Genomic DNA, 21,759 nt, shown 5'->3' on the forward strand with positions numbered 1-21,759 from the left:
AGCAGTTGTGTTTATAATGAGACTAAATTACACACAGGTGAACTTGATTATCTAATTAGGAGACTTCTGAAGGCAATTGATATCACTGGATTTTGTTTAGGGGTATCAGAGTACAGGGGGCTGAATACACACCACAATTTCCAGATTTTCATCTGCTTAAAATTACTTAATTAATTAAGAGAGGGATGCAGAAAATGGAGCTCTCAGAAATGAGGAAAAGAAACAGACCAATGAGGAGGCTCGTGGATGCAGTGATGAAGGGCATGCAGTGGGTGAGGAACAGGGTGATGACCCACTGTGGGCGACCCTACAGAGAGCAGCTGAAAGAAGAAGAAACAACAGGCCAACTGTAACTACAGCCATGTATTTGACCCTATTCGATCACACATCAAGTCATCTGAAAAGACGAGTCGGGATGTATTTAAATCTTACTTTATAGAGTAACGTGGAATCAGCTTATATCTGACATGATATATGAATCTACATTACTATCATTCCACTATAGGTCAGCCAATCATTTCATTCAAACATGACACCAGTGGTTTGGCCTTGGTTTGCAGGTTTCACATCTCTGCTGACGACGCCCACTGGGCAGGAGTGTACAAATTAAAAGCTTACCTGCAGCTGTCACACATTTATCAGATTCACATGTAGCGCACTGAGTTCACCTACATTCTAACACTCAAGTGTAAGATCGTAGTGTTTCTACAATTAAACCTAAAGACCTCAAAACTGAGTCATTGTGTAGAATTTTTAAAAAACTTCTTTTGTCTTTTTTTTTTTAAATCCAATGTGCAAATAAAGGTCAGATCATTTCAAGTAAATATGAAATATTATTTATTTTAAGTCAAACAAGTTAAAATGTTCCTGTAAAGAACCTCATCAGTAAATTCATTTGAAAAGGCAAAAGAAGACGAGAACAAGAACAAAGTACGGGGACATATTAAGGAATTCAGTGCTGTCCACCATCATCATCATCATCAGTGTAAGAATACTGGTGAGCTGACTGACCTCCACAACCAGCACCATGAGTGATGTGTGATGGAGTTTGTCATGGTCCTGAGTCTTTGAGCGTTTTAAGTTTACTGTGGTTCAGTGTTCTGGGGCTGGGGAGATGTTACTGTTCTGGTTCTCTGTACGGGTTTGGTCCTGAGTTTATCTGAGTCCACTGATTCCCAGTCCCTGTGTTTCAGTCTGGGTCTCTGTGTGCTGTTTCCCTGTTTTATTTTGTTAGTCTCCTCTGTAATTTTAATCTGTAATTTTGCTTCCTTTAATCTGGATTAGTGTCAGCTGTGGGCTGTTCCCTCGTGTGTGTATATTGTCTTTGTCACCCTTTGTTGTCTGTTGTGAGCTCCCTCATGGTACGTGAGCCGCTAACCTTCTGTTAGCCTGTAACTCAGCTTCGTTCCAGTTTTGTTGCTTTGCCATTTCCAGCATATAAAGCTGTGGTTAAGCTTCTGTGTGATGATTTCTTCTGTTGGATCCACGCTCTGCTTCCACATGTCTGTAGCAGCAATGCTAATGTTGCTGTCACGTGTGCTATTATGGTCAAAGGCAGTCAGCTACTGTTGCATTACCACAAATGTGCTTTTACTTTTGTGTAGTATTGTAGTGTTTGTGTCAGGATGTGGACAAGGTTTTATAAAACCAGCAAAATGCAATCAGTAGTTCTCTAAGACTGAAGTGCCAACTGAATGTTTAACAACTGAACCGTGTCCTTGTTAGACAAAGAAATGAGATAATTATAAACCATAAAGTGTGATCAACAGCATGTCTCACACATCAGTTACAGGTATGATTTGTATTCACAGCTCTCAGACTGGACGTAGGAGGGGAGGAATTTTAATTTGAATCCAATGGGCTGTAAAGCTTACATCATTCTGCTGAAATAAAAGAAGTCATGAACTGATTGTTCAGTGTAATCAAACACAACCAGACTCAGTAAACATACTGATTCATCCTCTAATGTCAGAACAGAAACTGCTCAGCAGAAAGTCTCTTTGATTTGGATCGTCTTTAAGGTCATTGATGAATCAGCCGCCCCTTTCAGATTGGCCACGTTTCCAGTAACCTGAGTTTTCCCAGCAGACCCAGCTGTTCTTTCACGATGCTTCCCTGGTGCACGTTCCCGTCTCCTGCAGGTTTACCTTTGACCTGTGAACAGAAGAGTCAGATCAGGTGCCATCATGGCATCATTGCACCAAAACAAAGACAAAATAGATTCATTAGATCTTTATGGTTGGTAGAATTAAATAATGATTATTGACATTCACATTTTAAATATAACACAATAATTTAAATGAATTATTCATTATTACAATTCATTATAGGGAATTCTTCTGATTTTGACAATGTGATACTGCAACAGCCCTACAAATATCAGGAACAGCTCAATAACACAAATCAGTCTGTTTGCTTCAGTGAAGTGCTGCTCTTCTGTTTTATTGGCTGTAGATAAAGAATCATTCAGGGAAGAGTTTGTACAAACACAAATACATACAAGGTCTAACAAGGTGGTTCCCAAACTTTTTTTTGCAAGGCACAAACACATCCTCCAACCACACACACCCATATTTTGTTTTTAAATTCCATTGCAGTTTATTTCACACCTCTTGTTTCATTGTTTACAAACCTTTTGTAAACAATGAAACAAATAACATTTTGCAATTGCAAATTGCAATAAATTACAGGTAGGAATAAAATAAACTGCTACCTCTTTGAAATAACAGAAAAACAAACCATCTTTATGGTGTCATTATTTTACGGTTATTTCTTTTTCCTGTGTAATAATATTCAACATTGCTATCAATACATTTTTCAAAAAATGCCTCTCTGTGCAAAATGGGTTTAAAAACATAACTGTGGGATACTGTTTGTCCGTGATGTGGACAGCCCAGCGTGTGCTCCCAACGCAGGGGAAACTAATTCTGTCGGGGACGCCTACCTTGGCACCATCGCTGTGCAGCGTCACCTGGTTTGGAACTATATTTGGCGATGCTTCATCCTCTGCCTTGTGTTTGTGTGGGAGCCTCGTCAAAAAACTGTCCGTTATGCTAGTAGTGTTTAACCGTAAAATATCATCAGGAAGTATATATATATATATATATGTATATAGTGGGAGTCGCAAGTTTGATTCCCACCTGGGGCGTCTGTATTCAGTGAGCGTTCTAGACAAGACCCTCCCATGTGGAATAAGTGAAGTGCTGTGAATACTTTTCGGATTTGCAGTATAACAAAATACAGGTTGATTACTGCTTCTATCTGAATACTACGTTAATAATAACATAACTCCAACACTGGATTATAGGCTCTTACCTGTTGTGGGTCATGTGACTCTTGACCAGATGCCCAGCAGCCAGAGCAGCCATCAGCGAGAGCTCTCCAGCGAGTACGGTGGCACACACGATCCTGGCCAGCTGTCGGGCGTTCTCACCTGGACAGTCCTGACTGGCTCCTTGCACACCCAGCATCTACACACACATGTGAACGCACAAGTTATATGGCAACCAAATCCTTCCATTGATGCAGCTTTGAATGAAACAGTGCTGCAAATCCATTTCTGACTGTGTAATCTTTGCCATTTAAGAGATCTGTAAGGATCTAAAAACCACACGACTGTGACATGTTTGTGTCACTGTGCACCAGCACGCCATATATTTCTGCTCACACTTGCACTTGGTGCATCCTCTTGAAATATTTACAATCAAATCTAAGAACAAAGTTTTTAGTTGTGACTCACTGCAGACGCACAGGTACAACAACACGACTGTGCAAACTAAAAACAGTCGTCATGGAGACACGGTCCAAGCTAAAATCTAAAATGTTTTATTTTTATGGACAATGTTGGACATTTAACATCTGCATAAAGTAAATGTGTCGTGTGTCCTCGGGGACACGTGTCACTGTTTTGTAATCGTCCAGGCCAGACAGACATGAACTGGGAGGGAAGCAGAAATGTTACTTCAGAAGAACAGAATATAAAAACTGTATTTACTGAATCAAAGTCTTTTTAAAAAGTGCTTTAAAAGGATTGTTCAGGAAGCTGGAAGCTACGCCTGCTTCAGTGTAACGTCATTGTTTTCACTTTTTTCTGCTGCAGATGATCGACTTTAAACCGGCATGGGTTTGCTTTGTCACTGATTGCAGTGGGTTTCTCTCCCGTCACTTTAGCTAGCAGCCTGCTAAACTCTTTTTGCAACTCAAGCTGAGAGCAGTTATAGTTTTCAACTGTCAACAAGACACAGGAAAAGTGACTCAGGACAACTCGCTGATCTACTGTTACAGCAGCGAGTTACATGACTGACAGTTTTTATGGCCTCTTACTTTGTGCTCACTCTGCAGGCTTCCCTCATACACTCAGACCGTGCACCGCACACATCCATCAGTCTTTCTTGTCATTGTCATTACTGACACCTCTAACTGAACAATATTAAATGATTCTAAACATATAACAGTTGTGTAACCACTTCAAAATGAAAAGGACTGCCCAGTGTTAACTGTTGCTCTTCAGTTGCTTGACATGCTTGATGTGCTTGTACCTGCAGACAGGCCTGTTGTGGAGGCAGGTTGGTTCCTCCTCCTACAGTGCCCAGTTCTATAGATGGCATAGTACAGCAGATGTACAGGTCATCTCCTGCTGGGCCTGACGGCTCCATGAGGGTGATGCAGTTACTGCTGCCCACTGACTGAGCTGGGTCCTGTACACACACACACACACACACACACACACACACACACACACACACACACACACACACACACACACACACACACACACACACATTAACACCGGACACATGGGAATAACTTTGATGCACAACATTTCCTCACAGGTCATTTACCTGTCCACATGCTATGTAGATGGCTGTGACCAGGTTGGCTGAATGTGCATTAAATCCCCCGATGCTTCCTGCCATGGCTGAACCCACCAGGTTCTTACTGATGTTAACTTCCACCAGAGCCTCTGTGCTTGTTTTCAAAACCTGAAGGGAACGAGACCGAGACAGGAGCACGAAACGCTGTCGTCATTTTAGAAACAATCAAAGTGATTTATGAAAAGACAAAAAGACAAATTGCTTCCAATGAGCTACGTCAGAGACCTGACAGGTGGAGACGTTCTCAAACATCGAGTCGTATGACAACAGGAAATACTTTAAATACTTTTTAAAATTCAAATCTTTTCAAATAAAAATAGAATTTTAAATGTGAATGGAGTGTTTAGATTAAAGATGAGTCTCTGCCAGAAAGATGTGCTTAATGTAGGTTAAATCATAAAAACCTTCATTTACAAACTGCATGTTGTGTTCTCTTTGTCTAAAATTTACATTTGTTTAATGATCGGAAACATTCGGGTGTGACAAACATAAATACATGAGGGCCAAACACTTTTCACACCATTGTACACACAGTACTGTGTTACAAAGACTCACATGCAGTGATTCTTTGTAACACAGTACTGTGTGTACTCTTACAGTATTGTGTTATAAAGAATGTGACTCTGGGATTCAGTGTTTTGTGCCGTAGAAAATAGTTAAAAAAATAAAAAAGCACTGAATGACTGATCACATCAACATGTTTGACTCAAACTTATGGAGTAAGATCCTTTAAGACTAAGAACAGCAGATCGTTTAAATATCAGGGTCAAGTCCTCAAAACTCTTCTGGACATTCAAATTGTTTTTTCCCTGTGAACAAACTGTGGTTCAGCTCAAGCAGGTCCCCCAGTAGGACACTGGAGTCTCCAGATGGGACACACCCAGTGACTCATAGGTAGCACAGGTAAATAACTCTAACTGCACAGGGTGGGTAAAACCACACAGTTGTGCTCTGTGACGTCATCCTGTGAGAGAGACCGTCTGGTGAAAACAATAAAGGTCCATCAGACTTCTGAGTGTTATGATGAATAATTTTGAACTTATATACTGTTTCCTCAGTTTTGTGTGACAAATTTAATCCTGTTTTCTGTCAGACTGTTTTTAACCCAACCCAACCCTTAAGGTTGTGCTTAGTCCTACTTTTTGAAAAATTGATTTAATAATTCTCTAAAAAGCAGAGTACGTGCATCTTCTACGACTCTCCAAGTCTTTAAAGTGAAAGTTTGCTTCACTGCAGGTTTCTGCTGAAACTCTATTGGCAGACAGTTTGTATAAAACTGGTTAGTCCCAGTAAAGGTTACACAGTGTTTCCTACCTCTCTGACCACCTTGGCAGGGATGGTGGCCTCACAGACAGCAGACTTTCCCCGGCCTTCGATCCAGTTGATGGCAGCTGGCTTTTTGTCTGTGCAGTAGTTCCCACTAACAGCCACCACCTGCAGCTCTGGGAAGTGCTGCTGCAGTAACCTCAGAGCCTCCTCTGTGCCCTGCGGGTAGATCAGATTCATCACATATGGTTGCTACGTCATAAATGCATCTGACACAGCGACACAGTTTCATGTTGATAAACGCTGATCCATCTAAAACAGTTTTTCCAGAAGTGCTGAATAAGAACCATTGTTAATCCAGTATGAGTGAGCACTGGGTGATGGTGTAAGTAAATGGTAAAATGGTAAATGGCCTGTATTTGTATAGCGCTTTACTTAGTCCCTAAGGACCCCAAAGTGCTTTACACTACATTCAGTCATCCACACATTCACACACTGGTGATGGCAGCTACATTGTAGCCACAGCTGCCCTGGGGCGCACTGACAGAGGCGAGGCTGCCGGACACTGGCACCACCGGGCCCTCTGACCACCACCAGTAGGCAACGGGTGACGTCACAGAGTCAGGCAGAAATCCCTTTAACAAAAAAACATGTGTGTTTCTCCACATTAAACAAAGCTGCAGACACGACCACAGTTACCTTAGAGATCATGTTCATCCCCATCGCATCTCCAGTCTTTGAATGAAAGCGGATATAAAGATTTCTCCCTGCCAGACCCACCAGCAGCTTCTGAAGCCTCGCAAACCTGCAAACAGCAATCCTCCGTCACACAGGAACAATGCAGACACACAAACAGGCTGAGTGCGCACACTGCAGACACACAAACAGGCTGAGTGCGCACACTGCAGACACACAAACAGGCTGAGTGCGCACACTGCAGACACACAAACAAGCTGAGTGCGCACACTGCAGACACACAAACAGGCTGAGTGCGCACACTGCAGACACACAAACAAGCTGAGTGCACACACTGCAGACACACAAACAAGCTGAGTGCACACACTGCAGACACACAAACAGACACTGCAGACACACAAACAGACACTGCAGACACACAAACAGACACTGCAGACTAGTTTACCTGCTGGTGTTGTCAAAGGCGGCTTTGATGGCCTGGAAACCGTCGGTGCTCTCCAGCCAGGCTTTGACTTCAGCAGCACAGCAGGCAGAGGGTAGTCTGACTACAGGGCCCCGAGTCATGCTGTCAGCCAAGATACGACTACGGGCTCCCCCACCCAGCTACACACACACATATATATATGGTAAATATTAACACATGGTTCACAGTACTACTGGTTTTTCACACTGTAAAGTAACTGATAACACAAAAACTAACATATATTTGATAATGTGTTAGTTTTAAAATGTAAAGTTGATTCCATGATAACTGAAAAACTGTGTGCCTTAGTTGTTGTTGCATTAAGTCACTACTGGTAAACATTAAGTTCCAGAAAGGCTCAAATTTTACATTTAAACATGAACAACAGCGAAATGTGAAAGTAAGCAAAAACATTACAGGTTATACCAAACCAGCTGATCTGTTGCGAGTGTGCTTAAAACAAAAGGTTCACCAGTTTGATGAGTTCATATTTCTGTTCTTGGATTGTGGGGGACAAATGCACACGTACACATGTTCAGCCCTCAGTGTGTAAACATGTGAATAAGGGCAGCGCATATCAAATAATACCAATACTAGCTTTGATGTACTTTGATGTGCTTTGTAACAAAGAAACAATCGACCACTGATGATAAAATATTTCAGGGTGAAAATTAATCAACAACATTATGCAGCAGCAAACACACTATGGTACACTTAAATAAAGCTACATGTACTACTGAGTGTTTCAGATACTGCGTTCATGCTGTAACTTGTCCTGCAGCACATACACAGTAGCAGTAACAACACATGCAACACTCACTGCGATTGCTCGACAGCCACGGTTGGTGCTGGCTACCAAGCAGCCTTCTGTAGTTGCCATGGGAACTTGGAACTGTTTCCCATCCAGAAGTAGTGGTCCAGCCACACCCACAGGTATGGGCACATAGCCAATCACGTTCTCACAGCAGGTGCCGACAACCTGGAAAACAAGGGCTGTGTTCAAAATAACTTACTGACATTTTATTTTAAATCTAAGAATTGATGTTTTTACCAAAATAGTTTCTTAGAAAATGAATACTGTACTGGAAATGACCACTACATCCCAGTAAATAAGGTGAGAGAAAAGAATGTGAAAACTTTATTAATCTCAGAGGTAATTATTTGGTCACAGGTGCTTCAGGACAGTAAGAACAGTAACTAAAATAAATAACACAGATACAACAGAGCAGCTGTAATTATAAATGTCCCAATATATTACACACAGCTAAATACATATACAGTAGCTCACACTGAGATGCCCCTCTCATTATACTGACTGTGTACTTTTCAGTGTGTACAGTTATTGTAGTGTGTGCGTGTGCGTGTGCTTCTCCTGTATGACGTGATGCTCCATCATGTTGTCACCTGTACGACTGTAAATACACCTGAGTCTGGAAACACGTGTAAGCTTTCCTCCCACTGCTCTGTGGGTCAGTCTGCAATGTTCTGTCTTCATTAATGTTACAGTTATATTAATAATTATAAATGGTAGTTAATAATGATCAGTATAACTAGGCTCATATGGTCAGATGTTGCAGTTACAAATGTTTCTGTTTTAATAAAGCTTCTGTTGAGTTTTTTTTTAACCTTAAATGACCTTTGACCTTTCGTTTGATCTGTTTGGTGCCTGTTTTCTTTCTTTTACCCAGCGCTTTGTGACTTCCTGTTTATCAAAATAAACTTCCTTAACAGGACTTTGCTATGATGTGTGTGAACACAGTCATTAACAGTTGTGTGGTGATAGCTTATAACAAAGAATGTGTAACAGGTACAACACAGTACTAAAGTCTTCCTCCTTTCCTTTCCCCGTGGTAAGGCCCTTTGCTTGAAATGTTCAGGTAAGTTTGGAGCAGTTCAGGCATAAATTAGACTACAACAGAGGAGAACGTAGATGTGTCTCACCTTCGAGTAGTCATAGTTTGTGTACGGTAAAGAGGAGAGCGCAGAGGAAAAGGGAAGCTTGGTTGATAACATTTTTCTTCTAACTGCCACGCCTCGCTCTGCGGTCTCCATGATGGCTTCCAGTTTGTAGGCAGGGATGTGTTTAGAGCTGACCAGGAGCATCACCTCAGCATCACTCAGGAAACGAGGGCCCAGCTGCAACAACCAGACTCACGATCAGTTATATAGTCTGCGCAGACCAGTCGCTGGGGATTTACTTTAAATACATAATAATAAATAATATACAGTAAGATAAAATAACTAAAACACAGAGAAATAATTCTGAAATGTCTTCATAAACATGTCATTTTTTCCCCACAACAAATAAACATTATGGAAAACAGGTCATAGCCAGTTCATTAAGTGATGATGACTGTTGGCATTGACACCATTTATAGTTTAGCATACATGCTACTTATATAAATATCACCACAGTCATAACTCAGCAGTAAATGCTGTGGACTACATGCATGCTGTGGTCAAACATTCACTAATTCACCATCATGAATTTCATGGCAATTTGGTTTAATGTTACTTTGTAAGCTGCACGTCAGCCAAATGATTCTGGCATAATCGGTAGAGTTTATTTAAAGTAGCTGCTGTGTGTGTGAATACTTTTGACCCCGTATTTGTACTTTTACCACACAAAAATGATAGAAAATGCAAACTTGTGAACCAAATTCTTGTTTTTGAAAATCTTTCCACATTGGAAACAGAACAGTTCAAAGACTTCAATGAGTCTGAGGTTACCGTGGCATCCGTGACGAGTGTAAACTGCAGCTCTACAATCACTGCAGATCACATCTTTGTGCAGGTGTTGTTTCTTTAAGTAGAGGTGATCTGTTTAACTTGTGTATCAAACTGCAACTGAACGAGGTGGGGGTAGGGGGGGTTAGGCCTGTTAACTTTAAAGTGAAGGCAGTCCCATCTTGTAGCTGCAGTGAGCTGCTCTTACTAAATTATCGAAAGTTGAAACTTTTTGTGGGCTTGTCAGTCTTCCCGTGATAAAGCCGAACCATTTCAACTGAAAGGGAAACGGCATGTTTCAGCAGCATGAGTCAGAAAAGATGAGGAAGGACAAACATGTCAATGGCCTCCACGTGGAAACACTTCCTGTTTGGGGGCCATTGTTTTCCCCTCTTCTCCACATTAACACCAAAGCCGCTGAGGCCGACACCCTCGACTACCTAACTGATCAGGTCAGGAGTTTAACTGGCTTGATTCTATACTCTGATTGAAACGAGCTCCTTTCATTACCAACAACATAACATGTTATGTTAGCATAAGTGCGTTCAAAGCAACATAACGACCCTGAAGTCCAGCACGTGTATAACTGAGCTGCCCGAGCAGATATGTGTGGAAAATTATTATAATTCTTTAAAAGATCACAACTGGGGCTTCAGGTTGGGCGCTATAGCAAATGGCTGCTTGAAAGTTTCGACTCCTTGCCGGTTGGAAATAATCCTCTTGGAAGAACATTCAGACACAAAGAACAGTACCTAAACTTGACATGGATGGGGATAAACAAAAAAAGACCAAAGGTAAACCAAGCTCGGGACGGGAAAGGGGAGAGTTAGTCGAGGAAACTCGCAGCGGAGAGGAGAATAATGGCGAAGCTAGCCCCTTCATGCTAGCTATCTATGATGAGATCCGGGCTCTGAGGTCGGACCTTAAAAGTGAAATGAGTGAGTTTCGACTTTTTTCCGCAATGATATGAAAAAGGAACTGAACGAGTTCAGAGGAGAAATTAACAAGAAACTTGAAGTACAAAGGAGCTAGAGGCTACCACGGCAAGGGTAGAGGAGGCAGAACAGCGGATAACCGAGATTGAAGAATGGGACACGGAGGTTAAGGAGGCACTCGCTCACATATTGGAGAGCCAGGAGGCCCTGCGGGCAAAGCTAACCAAACTAGAAGCACGCTCACGCCGGAATAATCTCCGCATACATGGGGTACCGGAGGGATCAGAGGGCCCTGATCTGATAGAGTTTGTAACGAAGCTGATAAAGGCTCAAATCAGCCCGCCGGTTGCGGAAATAAACCTCGGAATCCAGCGCTGCCACCGGGCACTTGCCCCAAAGCCCCGAGAAGGCGCTCCGCCTAGATCACTGGTGTTGTGCTTCCTGGAATATAGAGTAAAAGAGATGGTGCTGCTTTCAGCGTGGCGAAAGAAGGATGTCCGCTATGAAGGGAAAAGGATTTACTTTGACCAAGATTACCCCCCAGACATCCTAAAGAAAAGAAAGGCGTACGTGGGGATCCTGAGAGAGCTTAAAGCCAAAGGAATCCGCTTCCAAACCCCACATCCAGCTAAGCTGAGGGTGTTCTTCGACAGCGGCACCAAACTCTACGAGAATGCGACAGAGGCGGCCGATGATCTGAAGAAGAGAGGATTCTGCTTGTATGAAATCAAGGAACCAGGCCCCACGGCGCCGAAACAGCAGAGATTAGCAACGTGGGAGAGGGTCGGCGCAGATCGCAGCAAACAGGCGGTGGACCAGCGGCGAATACGAGAGAAGCTACGGAGCTTCAATCGGGCCCCTCCGGGAATATCCGACTCCTGTGAGTGAAAACAAGAGGGTCATCACATCTCCACTGGAGCTTTAAAGTGAGGTATCCTGCTCTCATGTAGAGAGGAGGATTAAATATTACTCCTTGGCAAATCTACCAACAATTTGAAAACTGTTTTGCTCAGGACAGTTTAAGCTGAACTCTATATCTAAGAAAAAAATATCTTATCGTTACTATTTCTACCAGTTCGCCACGTACTCCATTTATGGTCCTGCCTAAAGTGATTATTTTACTTTTATTATTACCTGGGTTGAATACATTTAGGCTTTTGAGTGTTCAAATGACATGTGTTCCTCTGCTCTCCATATATTCTGTGAAGAGTCTTTTTTGCAATTACTTCCTAAGCTTGTTAAAGAAGGAACTTTTTACCGGTTGGGCAATTCTAGCTTAAAACAAGGATACTGGTGCTGAGTATTTTCCCTGACACTGGTGAGAGGCCCTCGACTGACACGAGGATTTCCTCTCAACTCGAGGTTTCACCTGAACTTCGGACTTGGAAGCCTTTGATTTTGTTTTTTTGGTTTGCTTGTTTATTGTTCTTGTTCATGTTCTGGTTAGCATGGGTGATGTTGCACGAAGGTTCACAGACTGAAGAAGTTATATGCATCATCAGGAAAATAAAATAATCACGCTAAATGTAAATGGGCTACATAATCCGATTAAAAGGAGCAAAATAATAGCCAAAATGAAACGTGAGAAGGTAATCTTCTGGCAGGAGACACATTTATCTTCTTTAGAACATGAAAAATTGAAAAAACTTGGATTCCAGAATACCTATTACTCGTCTCATAAATCAGGCCGCAAAAGAGGAGTAGCCATACTGATCCGCAATGCTGTTAACTTTGAATTGTATTCAGACGTAAAGGACAAAGAAGGGAGGTTTATTTTGGTGAAGGGTAAATTAGAAGAGGAGGAAGTAACATTATTTAATGTATATGTCCCGCCAGGAAGCTCCAAATCCTTCTATAAGAAGCTATTCGATTTAGTGGTTTTGGAAACACGGGGAGTTTTGATTTTTGGTGGAGACATTAATGTTAAACTCCAGCCAAAACTAGATTCATCCAACCACCGGCAAAAGAAATGTTCGAATGCTATTATGGTCCAACACATGCTTACAGAACTGGGTTTGATTGATGTGTGGAGAGCCTCTCATCCAGGGGATAAACAGTTTACCTATTATTCTGCGTGCCATTCAGTATATACTCGAATTGACTATTTCTTTATGTATAAATCAGACTGGCATAAGGTCGAGGAATGTAAAATAGGTGTCAGAGACTTATCTGATCATTCAGGTGTGTACCTAACTCTGCACCGTGCTAAACAACGGACAAATACACTTTGGAGACTCAATACCAGTATTCTGAATGAGAAATTAGTACGAACACAAATCCAACAGGAATTTGAAACATATCTACAAAATAACGACAATGGCGAGGTATCTCCAAATACTCTATGGGACGCAGCAAAAGTCGTCATTAGAGGTAAGATTATTGCCCTCACAGCTCATCGGAGAAAAGAAAAGCAGAAAAGGCTTGAGAAGCTACAGGAGGAATTGAAATCACTAGAGACTAGACATATTGACCAAAAAGATCCCCAGATATTAGCGAGAATGAACAAAATTAAACAAGATATAAATGGCATTTACGACGAGGAAATTGAAAAAAACCTCAAATTTACAAAACAAAAGTACTATGAGACGGGACCTAGGGCGATGAAGCTTCTGTCGTGGAGGTTACGAAAACAACAGGAAAAGAATAGAATTCATAAAATCAGGAACCCTGAGTCACAAATTATTTGCAGTAAACTAGACGATATTCAACAGGCATTTGAACAGTATTACAAAGACCTATATACCCAATTCATAGCAGAAACTACAATGATAGATGCCTTTCTAAATTCACTAGACCTACCATCTATAGGAGAATTACAAAATAAAAAAATAGTGGCTGGGATAACTGCTGAAGAGTTGCATAAAGCCATTTCAAGGCTGAAGGCGAATAAGGCACCAGGCACAGATGGCTATCCGTCCGAATGGTATAAAGCATTTAGAACACAAGTAACACCAGTGCTGCTTAATTGCTTTAATCACACATTAAGAACAGGAGTAGCCCCACAATCTTGGAGAGAAGCAGTTATCTCAATTATCCCAAAAGAAGGCAAAGATAAAAAAGAATGCAGCTCATATAGGCTAATATCCATTCTTAATGTGGACTATAAATTATTTGCTTCAATATTAGCTAAGAGACTGGAATCAATTATTCCAGAGCTGATAGACTTAGACCAGACAGGCTTTGTTTCAAATAGACAGACTCGAGATAACTTAAGGAGAACACTACAAGTGATGAATCATATAACATCAGAAAATATTAGCGCAATGTTGGTTAGCTTAGATGCCGAAAAGGCTTTTGATTCGGTGGGTTGGGAATATCTATTTAGGGTATTAGCAAGATTCGGATTCAAAGATGGCTTCATTAAATGTATTGAAGCGCTGTATTACTCTCCAACAGCCAGGATCAGGATTAATGGACACCTGTCTCAAAATATTTACTTGAAGAGAGGGACACGCCAGGGCTGTCCCTTGAGCCTGTCCCTGTTTGCCTTGCACATTGAGCCCCTGGCTCAGGCTATTAGAGAAAACTCTGAAATAAAAGGAATTATGATCAGGGGAGAAGAACATAAGACTTGTATGTTTGCGGATGATGTTCTACTTTTTATTACAAATCCTGAATCAAGCTTATTCCAGTTGATGACCTTGCTAAAAGGTATGCTATAATCATTACTCTGGCTATAAACTAAATATTCAAAAAACTCAATCCCTTACATTCAATTATACACCTCAACCCGAAACTAAAAAGAAACTTCAAATGGGACTCTCCCACAATAAAATATTTGGGAGTAAACCTAACAAAAGACATGTCTAAACTTTATGAAAATAATTATGGCCCCATCAACAAAGAGATCAAATCTGACCTGACTCGGTGGTCTCTCCTCCCCCTAGATATGAGTAATAGAATAGAAATAATTAAAATGAACATTCTGCCTCGATTTCTCTATCTCTTCCAGTCATTGCCCCTGGAGATACCCCAAAAACAATTTGACGAATGGGATGGATGGATCTCAAGGTTTATCTGGAACAGCAGAAGACCGAGGGTCCAGTACAAGACGTTGCAACTGAAAAAAGAGAAGGGAGGGAGAGCTTTGCCGTGCCTACAGGATTACTATTATGCCGCACAACTGAAACCCCTGATAAACTGGTGTTCCCCGAATTATGAAGCTAAATGGAAAACCATGGAAATTACTCAATTAGACGTCCCATTACAGTCCCTTTTAGGAAACAAAAACCAAGCTGAAAAATTTTACAAAAATTTGAATCATTTGACCCGATTCACCCTGAAACTATGGTTCAGGGTAGTGAGGAAACTACAAATAGAAAAACAGGCCAGGACCTTGAATTGAATAGCTTATGACCCTGAATTTGTCCCTGCCAGGCTGGATGGGACCTTTAAACAGTGGACTCTGAGAGGAATTCTTCTATAGATACTTGCAAGTTAGAGACTATTACAACAAGACGTTACTATTCAGAGAAGAAAACGAATACAACCTAATTCAAATCTTTCATGATGCATACAAAAAAAAGGACTCTAAAAAGTTGGTCTCAAAAATATACGGAAGTATACAAGCCTCTAAAAAACACTCTACATTGTATATTAAGCAAAACTGGGAGAGGGAATCAGGCTCACAAATATCAGAGGACAGCTGGTTGGGAATATGTGAGTCTCAGGCTACCTCTGCAAATTCAAGGTCCTTAAGAGAGTTTGGTTGGAAAAATGTTGTGAGATTTTTTATCACTCCTAAACTAACAGCTCGGCAAACAGGCTTACAGAGCCAGGGCCTATGTTGGAGAGGTTGTGGTACCCCCATGGCAAACCATTTTCATGTCTTCTGGGCCTGCCCGAGAATCCAGCCATATTGGGGGGAGGTGGCCATTGAGATAAACAAAATAATCGGGATAAAAATAGACTATTCATTTGTTACCTTGTATCTTGGCAATTTACCTAAGACACTTCCACATAAAGATAATTATTTATTGAAAATACTCTTGGCTAGCAGCAGAAAGGCCATAACCCGAAGATGGCTAAAGGCTGACCCTCCAACTCTGGCCCAGTGGCATGAGATAGTGAAAGAAATTTTTGGAATGGAGAGGCTTACCTTTGTCCTTAGACTTGAGCTCGAGAAATTCAAGAAGCTCTGGGAAAATTGGATTGTGTATTCCCTTTGTACTGAATAATTAATTTTTACCATGATGTATGTAGATACTAATGTTGAGACTGTGTACGTCTTCCATGCTGACCTAATGTTTTGTAATTTCATACTGTAAATTAATAAATAAAAAGTTATAAAAAAAAAAGATCACAACTGATGGCAACAGTTTTAATATCGCATGATTCAAAATAAAGAAAATGACTAAACGTTTGTGGAATGAGTTCTCAGCTTTCGAAGACGGGCTTCAGCGATTTGCGCCTAATGGCTGACCTTAGGGTCGTTGAGGGTGGCCACACAGTCGTTCAGGTCTCTGGGCTTTTGGGGAAGCGTGTTCTCCGTGCTCTCAGACTTGGATTCTTCTTCTTCTTCCCTCATTACAAAGAAGCTCCTTGGATGATGATCGTTGTCGGCAGCAGACAGGGGCCGGATAACCTCATCTAGGATAACAAGGTTGAATTTTATAACAAAGCGCTAACAAGTCCGTCTGTTTTACCACTATCAGTAGACACACCTCTCTCCTCCTTATGGGCAGGTCCTGGAACAGCCATGGTGTGAGCAGGGGCGTGGCATCGTGACGTAACTAGATCCTCCCTGCAGCAGGGCTCGGATAGGGATGGAGGATTTAGGGTGTGTGTGGAAAGGGAGATGGGGTTCTTCAGTGACAGCGTAGATTCCATCTCAGCCTGTTCAAAGAAGATGTACTTGATAGCTAGCAGCAGGGCCAAGACCAGACAGATCATTTGCTCTATGTCCATAGTTATCATCCTGTAAGGTTAGATGAAGAGGAACATGTTTCACTTCAAAAAAGCACGACAACAGGAATGTCCAGGAAAACTCTGCAATTCCATTATAAACACAAACACAAAGCAGCCTTTCCCCTCACAGATGACCCTGACCATCTATCTCTTCACAGAACAGAGTTTTTGCCCTTTATGTCTCACATAGAAAGTCTCATACGTTCAGCAGCTCAACAACATGTGCAATGCTCCATGGGGCAGTTATCACAACTGTGCAAACGTTAAATTAAAACAACCTAAACTATTGCATCACCTCGTGAGGTAGAACTGCCAAAGAGGTTTATCCGGCTCAATTCTCCTGGGTGAGAAGTGGTCCAGCTCCACGCCAACCCCGAGCATGTCCACTGTAGAGTTTATGGACAATGGTTCAGCAATCCAGCGGCTGTGAGCATGAACCATGACCAGGCCTAGAGACTGAACGTGGAGCAGAGACAAACATTACACACTTCTTCAAATAAAGACAAAGACACTAAGCAACCCGTTAGAAGTTTACCATGATCATTTTGACCCTCTGTGTTACAGGATTGGGTTTGTTGTCCTCCTCCTCCATCGCTCTGGACAAATCGTTGAGCTGCCAGATAGGATGGCCCCCCTGACTCTCGCGGGACAGCTGAAAGAACAAATAACAGGAACAATCAAAGAAACCCACACAAACATCAACATGTCAGACAAATGCAGGAAAGCTGTGCCCTTACCTCCAGCAACAGGGAAACACATGCTGGGAAGAAAGTCATGAACACAAAGTAGTTGGCCAAGACAGACATGCATCCAAAGCAGCACATGATTTCCAACTGCCTTACACCTGCAAGACACCACACAGATATCCGACAATGCTCGACAACAAGTCACACCTCTATATTATCATAGTTGTGAAAATAGAAAAGCGTTATTCACTTTCTACAAACAACACTCAGTTTGTAAAGTCTGTCCACTATTATAACAGCAATGATAAATTCAGTGTAGTTTCCAGCTTGGTGACCTGTGGGGGAAGAAACCACACCTGGCTGATGTCACTTCAGTCGATACTAATGTGCAGTCTTACACAACCTCTGATCTGATTACAAATGTAGTTACGTCCAAATGATTTCAAAAATAGAAGAAAACTTGTGATGCAATAATAGTCAAACATGTGGGAAACTCAACTGGTGCTAAAGTGACCAGACATAAATACATGACAGCTTCCAGCAAGCTGTGAAAAAAGATGATTCAAACAGTGCTTACTTCACAGCAACATAAAAGTGGCTTCAGTTTACATGTAAAACAGTATGTTTGTATCAGTATCTGACATCGGTTCATGGAAACTGTGGAAAACAAGCTCAGGAACCAACAAGCTAGTCTCTCCTAATGCGAACACCCAGCAGTAGCACATACCTGACATGGTTCCCACTCCGATCACTAAGCATTCCACCAGAGCATCCAAAGTAAAGGCAGGTCCAAGTACTGCCATCCCATGAGCAATGTTATCCCTCACTTCATCCTGAAAACATATGAGTGATATATCAGTTTCTCACCTGCTGTTAGGATGTGGCAATAAAAACCAAAATATAATAGTGCATACCTGAGAACTAGAGCTTAAGGCAAACTTGGCGAGAGCGCATGCTTTGGAGAGGTCGATGAGAAGCAGAAAGAAGGGCAAAGCCTCACTGAAAGACAGGATCAAACTCTTTATTGCACGTTTCTGAAAGAGTTCCTGAAAAAAGGGCCTTTTTATCGAGTGTGTCCTTACTTGAGGCCAGTGAGCTCCTTATCAAGAAAGTGAATGACAACTGTGCTGAATACAAAGCTGGAGAAGATGGTGAAAAGGCCAGCAATGCCTACAGGAAAAGCAGATGGAGTCAGGTCAAAAGGAAGAAAACATCACTGACGTGTCCTACAAATACATGAGCACTGATAATGTACCTAAAATATATTTGGACCCCAGCTGTCTTAGGTTCTGGAACTGAAAGTAAATATAGACAATGGCGATACAACGTGTAATGGTGAGGATGATGACGTCACTGCTCAGAATTTCCTGCAATAATAAAAAACAATAGAATTAATAGACTAAAAATACAAACATACGTGTCGCGCCACTTGTTATTATTGACACTGATCCTTTGCTCACCTCTGTTTTGGGGCAGTCAAAGTTCCAGCCACATATCTGGTCATTCCCAGTAAACATGTTCATGGACATCATACAGACAGTGAGGGTGACCGTCCCCACAATCACCTCCCAGGGGTGAGAGGCCACCACGAGGCCGTGGGCACGGAACACGCGGGTCAGCATGCTGCAGCGGGGCTACAACATAACGCATGTGAACTGAAGAGCTTTCCGAGGATGCCCGATGATAATCTGACAGTTTGAAACGGGATCGATTCGTTTAACTTTGATTTCTACAGCGTCTGGTCAAAAGCGCTTAATAAATTAAGATAACAGCCCGTAGAAATGATTACTGACAGGGCTCGGTTTTACACCACAGCTATTTTAAAGTGCTAAATAAGAAACTTTATTTATACTATTTCAATAAGTCAATTACTCATATAAACCTGCAGGTTATTATTATTTTGCTAGTAAAATGTCGTTGTGTGAGTGAGTGCCCGCAGACTGACTTACCTTGGTAAGAAGATGATTATGGAGGTCTGATTAACACAGCCCCGCCGTGCAGGAGATGTAAAGCTGCAGATTACACTGACTGAACGGGGATTCTGCGCTTCACCTCCCAGTGTCACCACACCGATGGAACCATGGCACGCTATGGTGTCATGCAGCACTTCCACCTATCAGGTCCGTCTGACGCTCCGCTAGCGTCGTTTCCCCGCCCCGTTTCCTAGGCGACAGTAGTACTTGGGCATGGCCAAAGCTAAAACGACTAATCTCGCCACACACGCCAGGCTGTATGTAAAGATCACGGCATGTTAGTTAGCTGTTAGGCTTTAGAGTCCCCCTTTTATTTATTTTAAATAAATTTTAAAAAACAAAACATATCTATATAATAATAAAAATAATAATAAAATACATTTTAAATAACACATTCTAACCGCGATGTCAAATCAAATCAAATCAAATCAAATCACTTTTATTGTCACGTCACATGTGCAGGTACACTGGTACAGTACATGCGAGTGAAATTCTTGTGTGCGAGCTTCACAAGCAACAGAGTTGTGCAAAAATACAATAACGTAAAACAAGCAAAATATAAGAATGGCTAAATCTGAAAGTAATAAATATATGTACAATATATAAGAGTATATGCATTACTGGATGTGTATACTAAATATGTTTTTCTACGTGTGTGTGTATACATATTTTACAAATGAAATACAGTAAACAATAAAATAAGATATATAAAATATACAGAGGTTGGTAGTTGACATGTGCAAAACAGTGGCATTAATGTACAGTATGGAGTGCATAATGTTGAAGTTCCAGTAATGAGGGTGAGGTGTCTATGACGTGTTCAGCAGTCTGATGGCCTGATGGAAAAAGCTGTCTCTCAGTCTGCTGGTACGGGACCGGATACTGCAGAACCTCCTTCCTGATGGAAGTAGTCTGAACAGTTTATGGCTGGGGTGACTGGAGTCCTTGATGATCCTCCCCGCTTTCCTCAGGCACCGCTTCCTGTAGATGTCTTGGAGGGAGGGAAGCTCACCTCCAATTATCCGTTCAGCACACCGCACTACTCTCTGGAGAGCTTTGCGGTTGTAAGCGGTGCTGTTGCCATACCAGGTGGTGATGCATCCAGTGAGGATGCTCTCAATGGCACAGCGATAGAAGGTCCTGAGGATGCGGGGGCTCATGCCGAATCTTTTCAGTCTCCTGAGAAAGAAGAGGCGCTGCTGCGCCTTCTTCACTGTTTTGTTTATGTGTACTGACCACGTAAGATCCTCAGCCAGATGTACACCAAGGAAGCGGAAGCTGCTCACTCTCTCCACAGCGGCGCCGTTGATGGTGATGGGGGTGTGTACTTCTCTGCACCTCCGGAAGTCCACTATCAACTCCTTTGTCTTTGCGACGTTGAGGGTGAGATGGTTGTCTTGACACCAGTGGGTCAGGGCGCTGACCTCCCTGTAAGCCGCCTCATCACCGTTGGTGATAAGACCGACCACTGTAGTGTCATCCGCAAACTTCACAATGATGTTGGAGTTTCTAGTGGCCGTGCAGTCATAGGTGTAGAGTGAGTACAGGAGAGGGCTCAGTACACACCCCTGTGGAGCACCAGTGTTCAGTGTGATGGGGGATGAGGTGGTGCTGCCCAGTCTGACCGCTTGGCCTCTGTCAGACAGGAAGTTAAGGATCCAGCTGCAGAGGGAGCTGCTCAGTCCTAGATCCTGCAGTTTCCTGTCCAGCTTCGAGGGAACGATGGTGTTGAATGCTGAGCTGTAATCTACAAACAGCATTCTCACATACGTGTCTCTCTTCTCCAGGTGTGACAGGGCAGCATGGAGTGTCAGGGCTATGGCATCATCAGTGGACCTGTTGTGGCGGTATGCGAACTGTAGAGGGTCCAGTGAGTCGCTTGGGGGAGCTCGCGACGAGGCTGCCATACTCGGCGCCATCTTAGATCGCTCTACCGATGTAGTACCAATGTAGTACCGATGTAGTACCAATATAGCGGCACCATTTGAATCCAACGGACCGGGGTTATGGAGCGACCCTAAATACAGGAGGGAGACATGAATGAACTTAGTCCGCTCATACCTGAAGGCTGAAGTCTTCTTCTTTGTTTTTTATTTTAAGCTAAAAAGATGACGAAGCTCTAAAGCTTTTGACGTTCATATATGTGTGTGTGTGTTTGAGATTATAGAAGAGCAAATTCACTCTTTCTTGCCACAAGAGCTAAATAGTAAAGTCAATATGAAATGGCAGCTA

At 42.2% G+C, this 21,759-nt stretch overlaps 1 protein-coding gene across 1 annotated transcript; it reads right to left on the reverse strand.

Moving 5' to 3' along the window:
* Nucleotides 1-862: 862 nt before the first annotated feature.
* On the reverse strand, nt 863-19,627 carry hmgcra (3-hydroxy-3-methylglutaryl-CoA reductase a). Its single transcript, XM_063489112.1, has 20 exons — nt 19,504-19,627; nt 19,015-19,188; nt 18,810-18,921; nt 18,637-18,724; nt 18,469-18,553; nt 18,282-18,387; nt 17,606-17,712; nt 17,404-17,520; nt 17,164-17,324; nt 16,625-16,878; nt 16,384-16,550; nt 9,241-9,435; nt 8,120-8,278; nt 7,282-7,439; nt 6,840-6,945; nt 6,189-6,359; nt 4,842-4,982; nt 4,539-4,697; nt 3,316-3,470; nt 863-2,154 (listed from the first exon to the last, which is right to left on the reverse strand). The coding sequence occupies exons 2-20, from the start codon at nt 19,174-19,176 to the stop codon at nt 2,103-2,105; spliced, it is 2,655 nt and encodes an 884-aa protein (XP_063345182.1). The 5' UTR covers nt 19,177-19,188; nt 19,504-19,627; the 3' UTR covers nt 863-2,102.
* Nucleotides 19,628-21,759: the final 2,132 nt, after the last annotated feature.

Source organism: Pelmatolapia mariae, linkage group LG12 (genome assembly GCF_036321145.2).
Source record: "Pelmatolapia mariae isolate MD_Pm_ZW linkage group LG12, Pm_UMD_F_2, whole genome shotgun sequence".
Lineage (NCBI taxonomy): Eukaryota > Metazoa > Chordata > Actinopteri > Cichliformes > Cichlidae > Pelmatolapia > Pelmatolapia mariae.

What these genes read in the sequence shown, in the direction of transcription:
- hmgcra (XM_063489112.1), bottom strand. Translation starts at nt 19,176, where the DNA reads ATGCTGACCCGCGTGTTCCGTGCCCACGGCCTCGTGGTGGCCTCTCAC. An exon ending in TTGACTGCCCCAAAACAGAG is followed by an intron (nt 18,922 to 19,014) that starts GTGAGCAAAGGA and finishes TTATTATTGCAG; the next exon opens with GAAATTCTGAGCAGTGACGT. An exon ending in TGCCCATAAGGAGGAGAGAG is followed by an intron (nt 16,551 to 16,624) that starts GTGTGTCTACTG and finishes TTGTTATCCTAG; the next exon opens with ATGAGGTTATCCGGCCCCTG.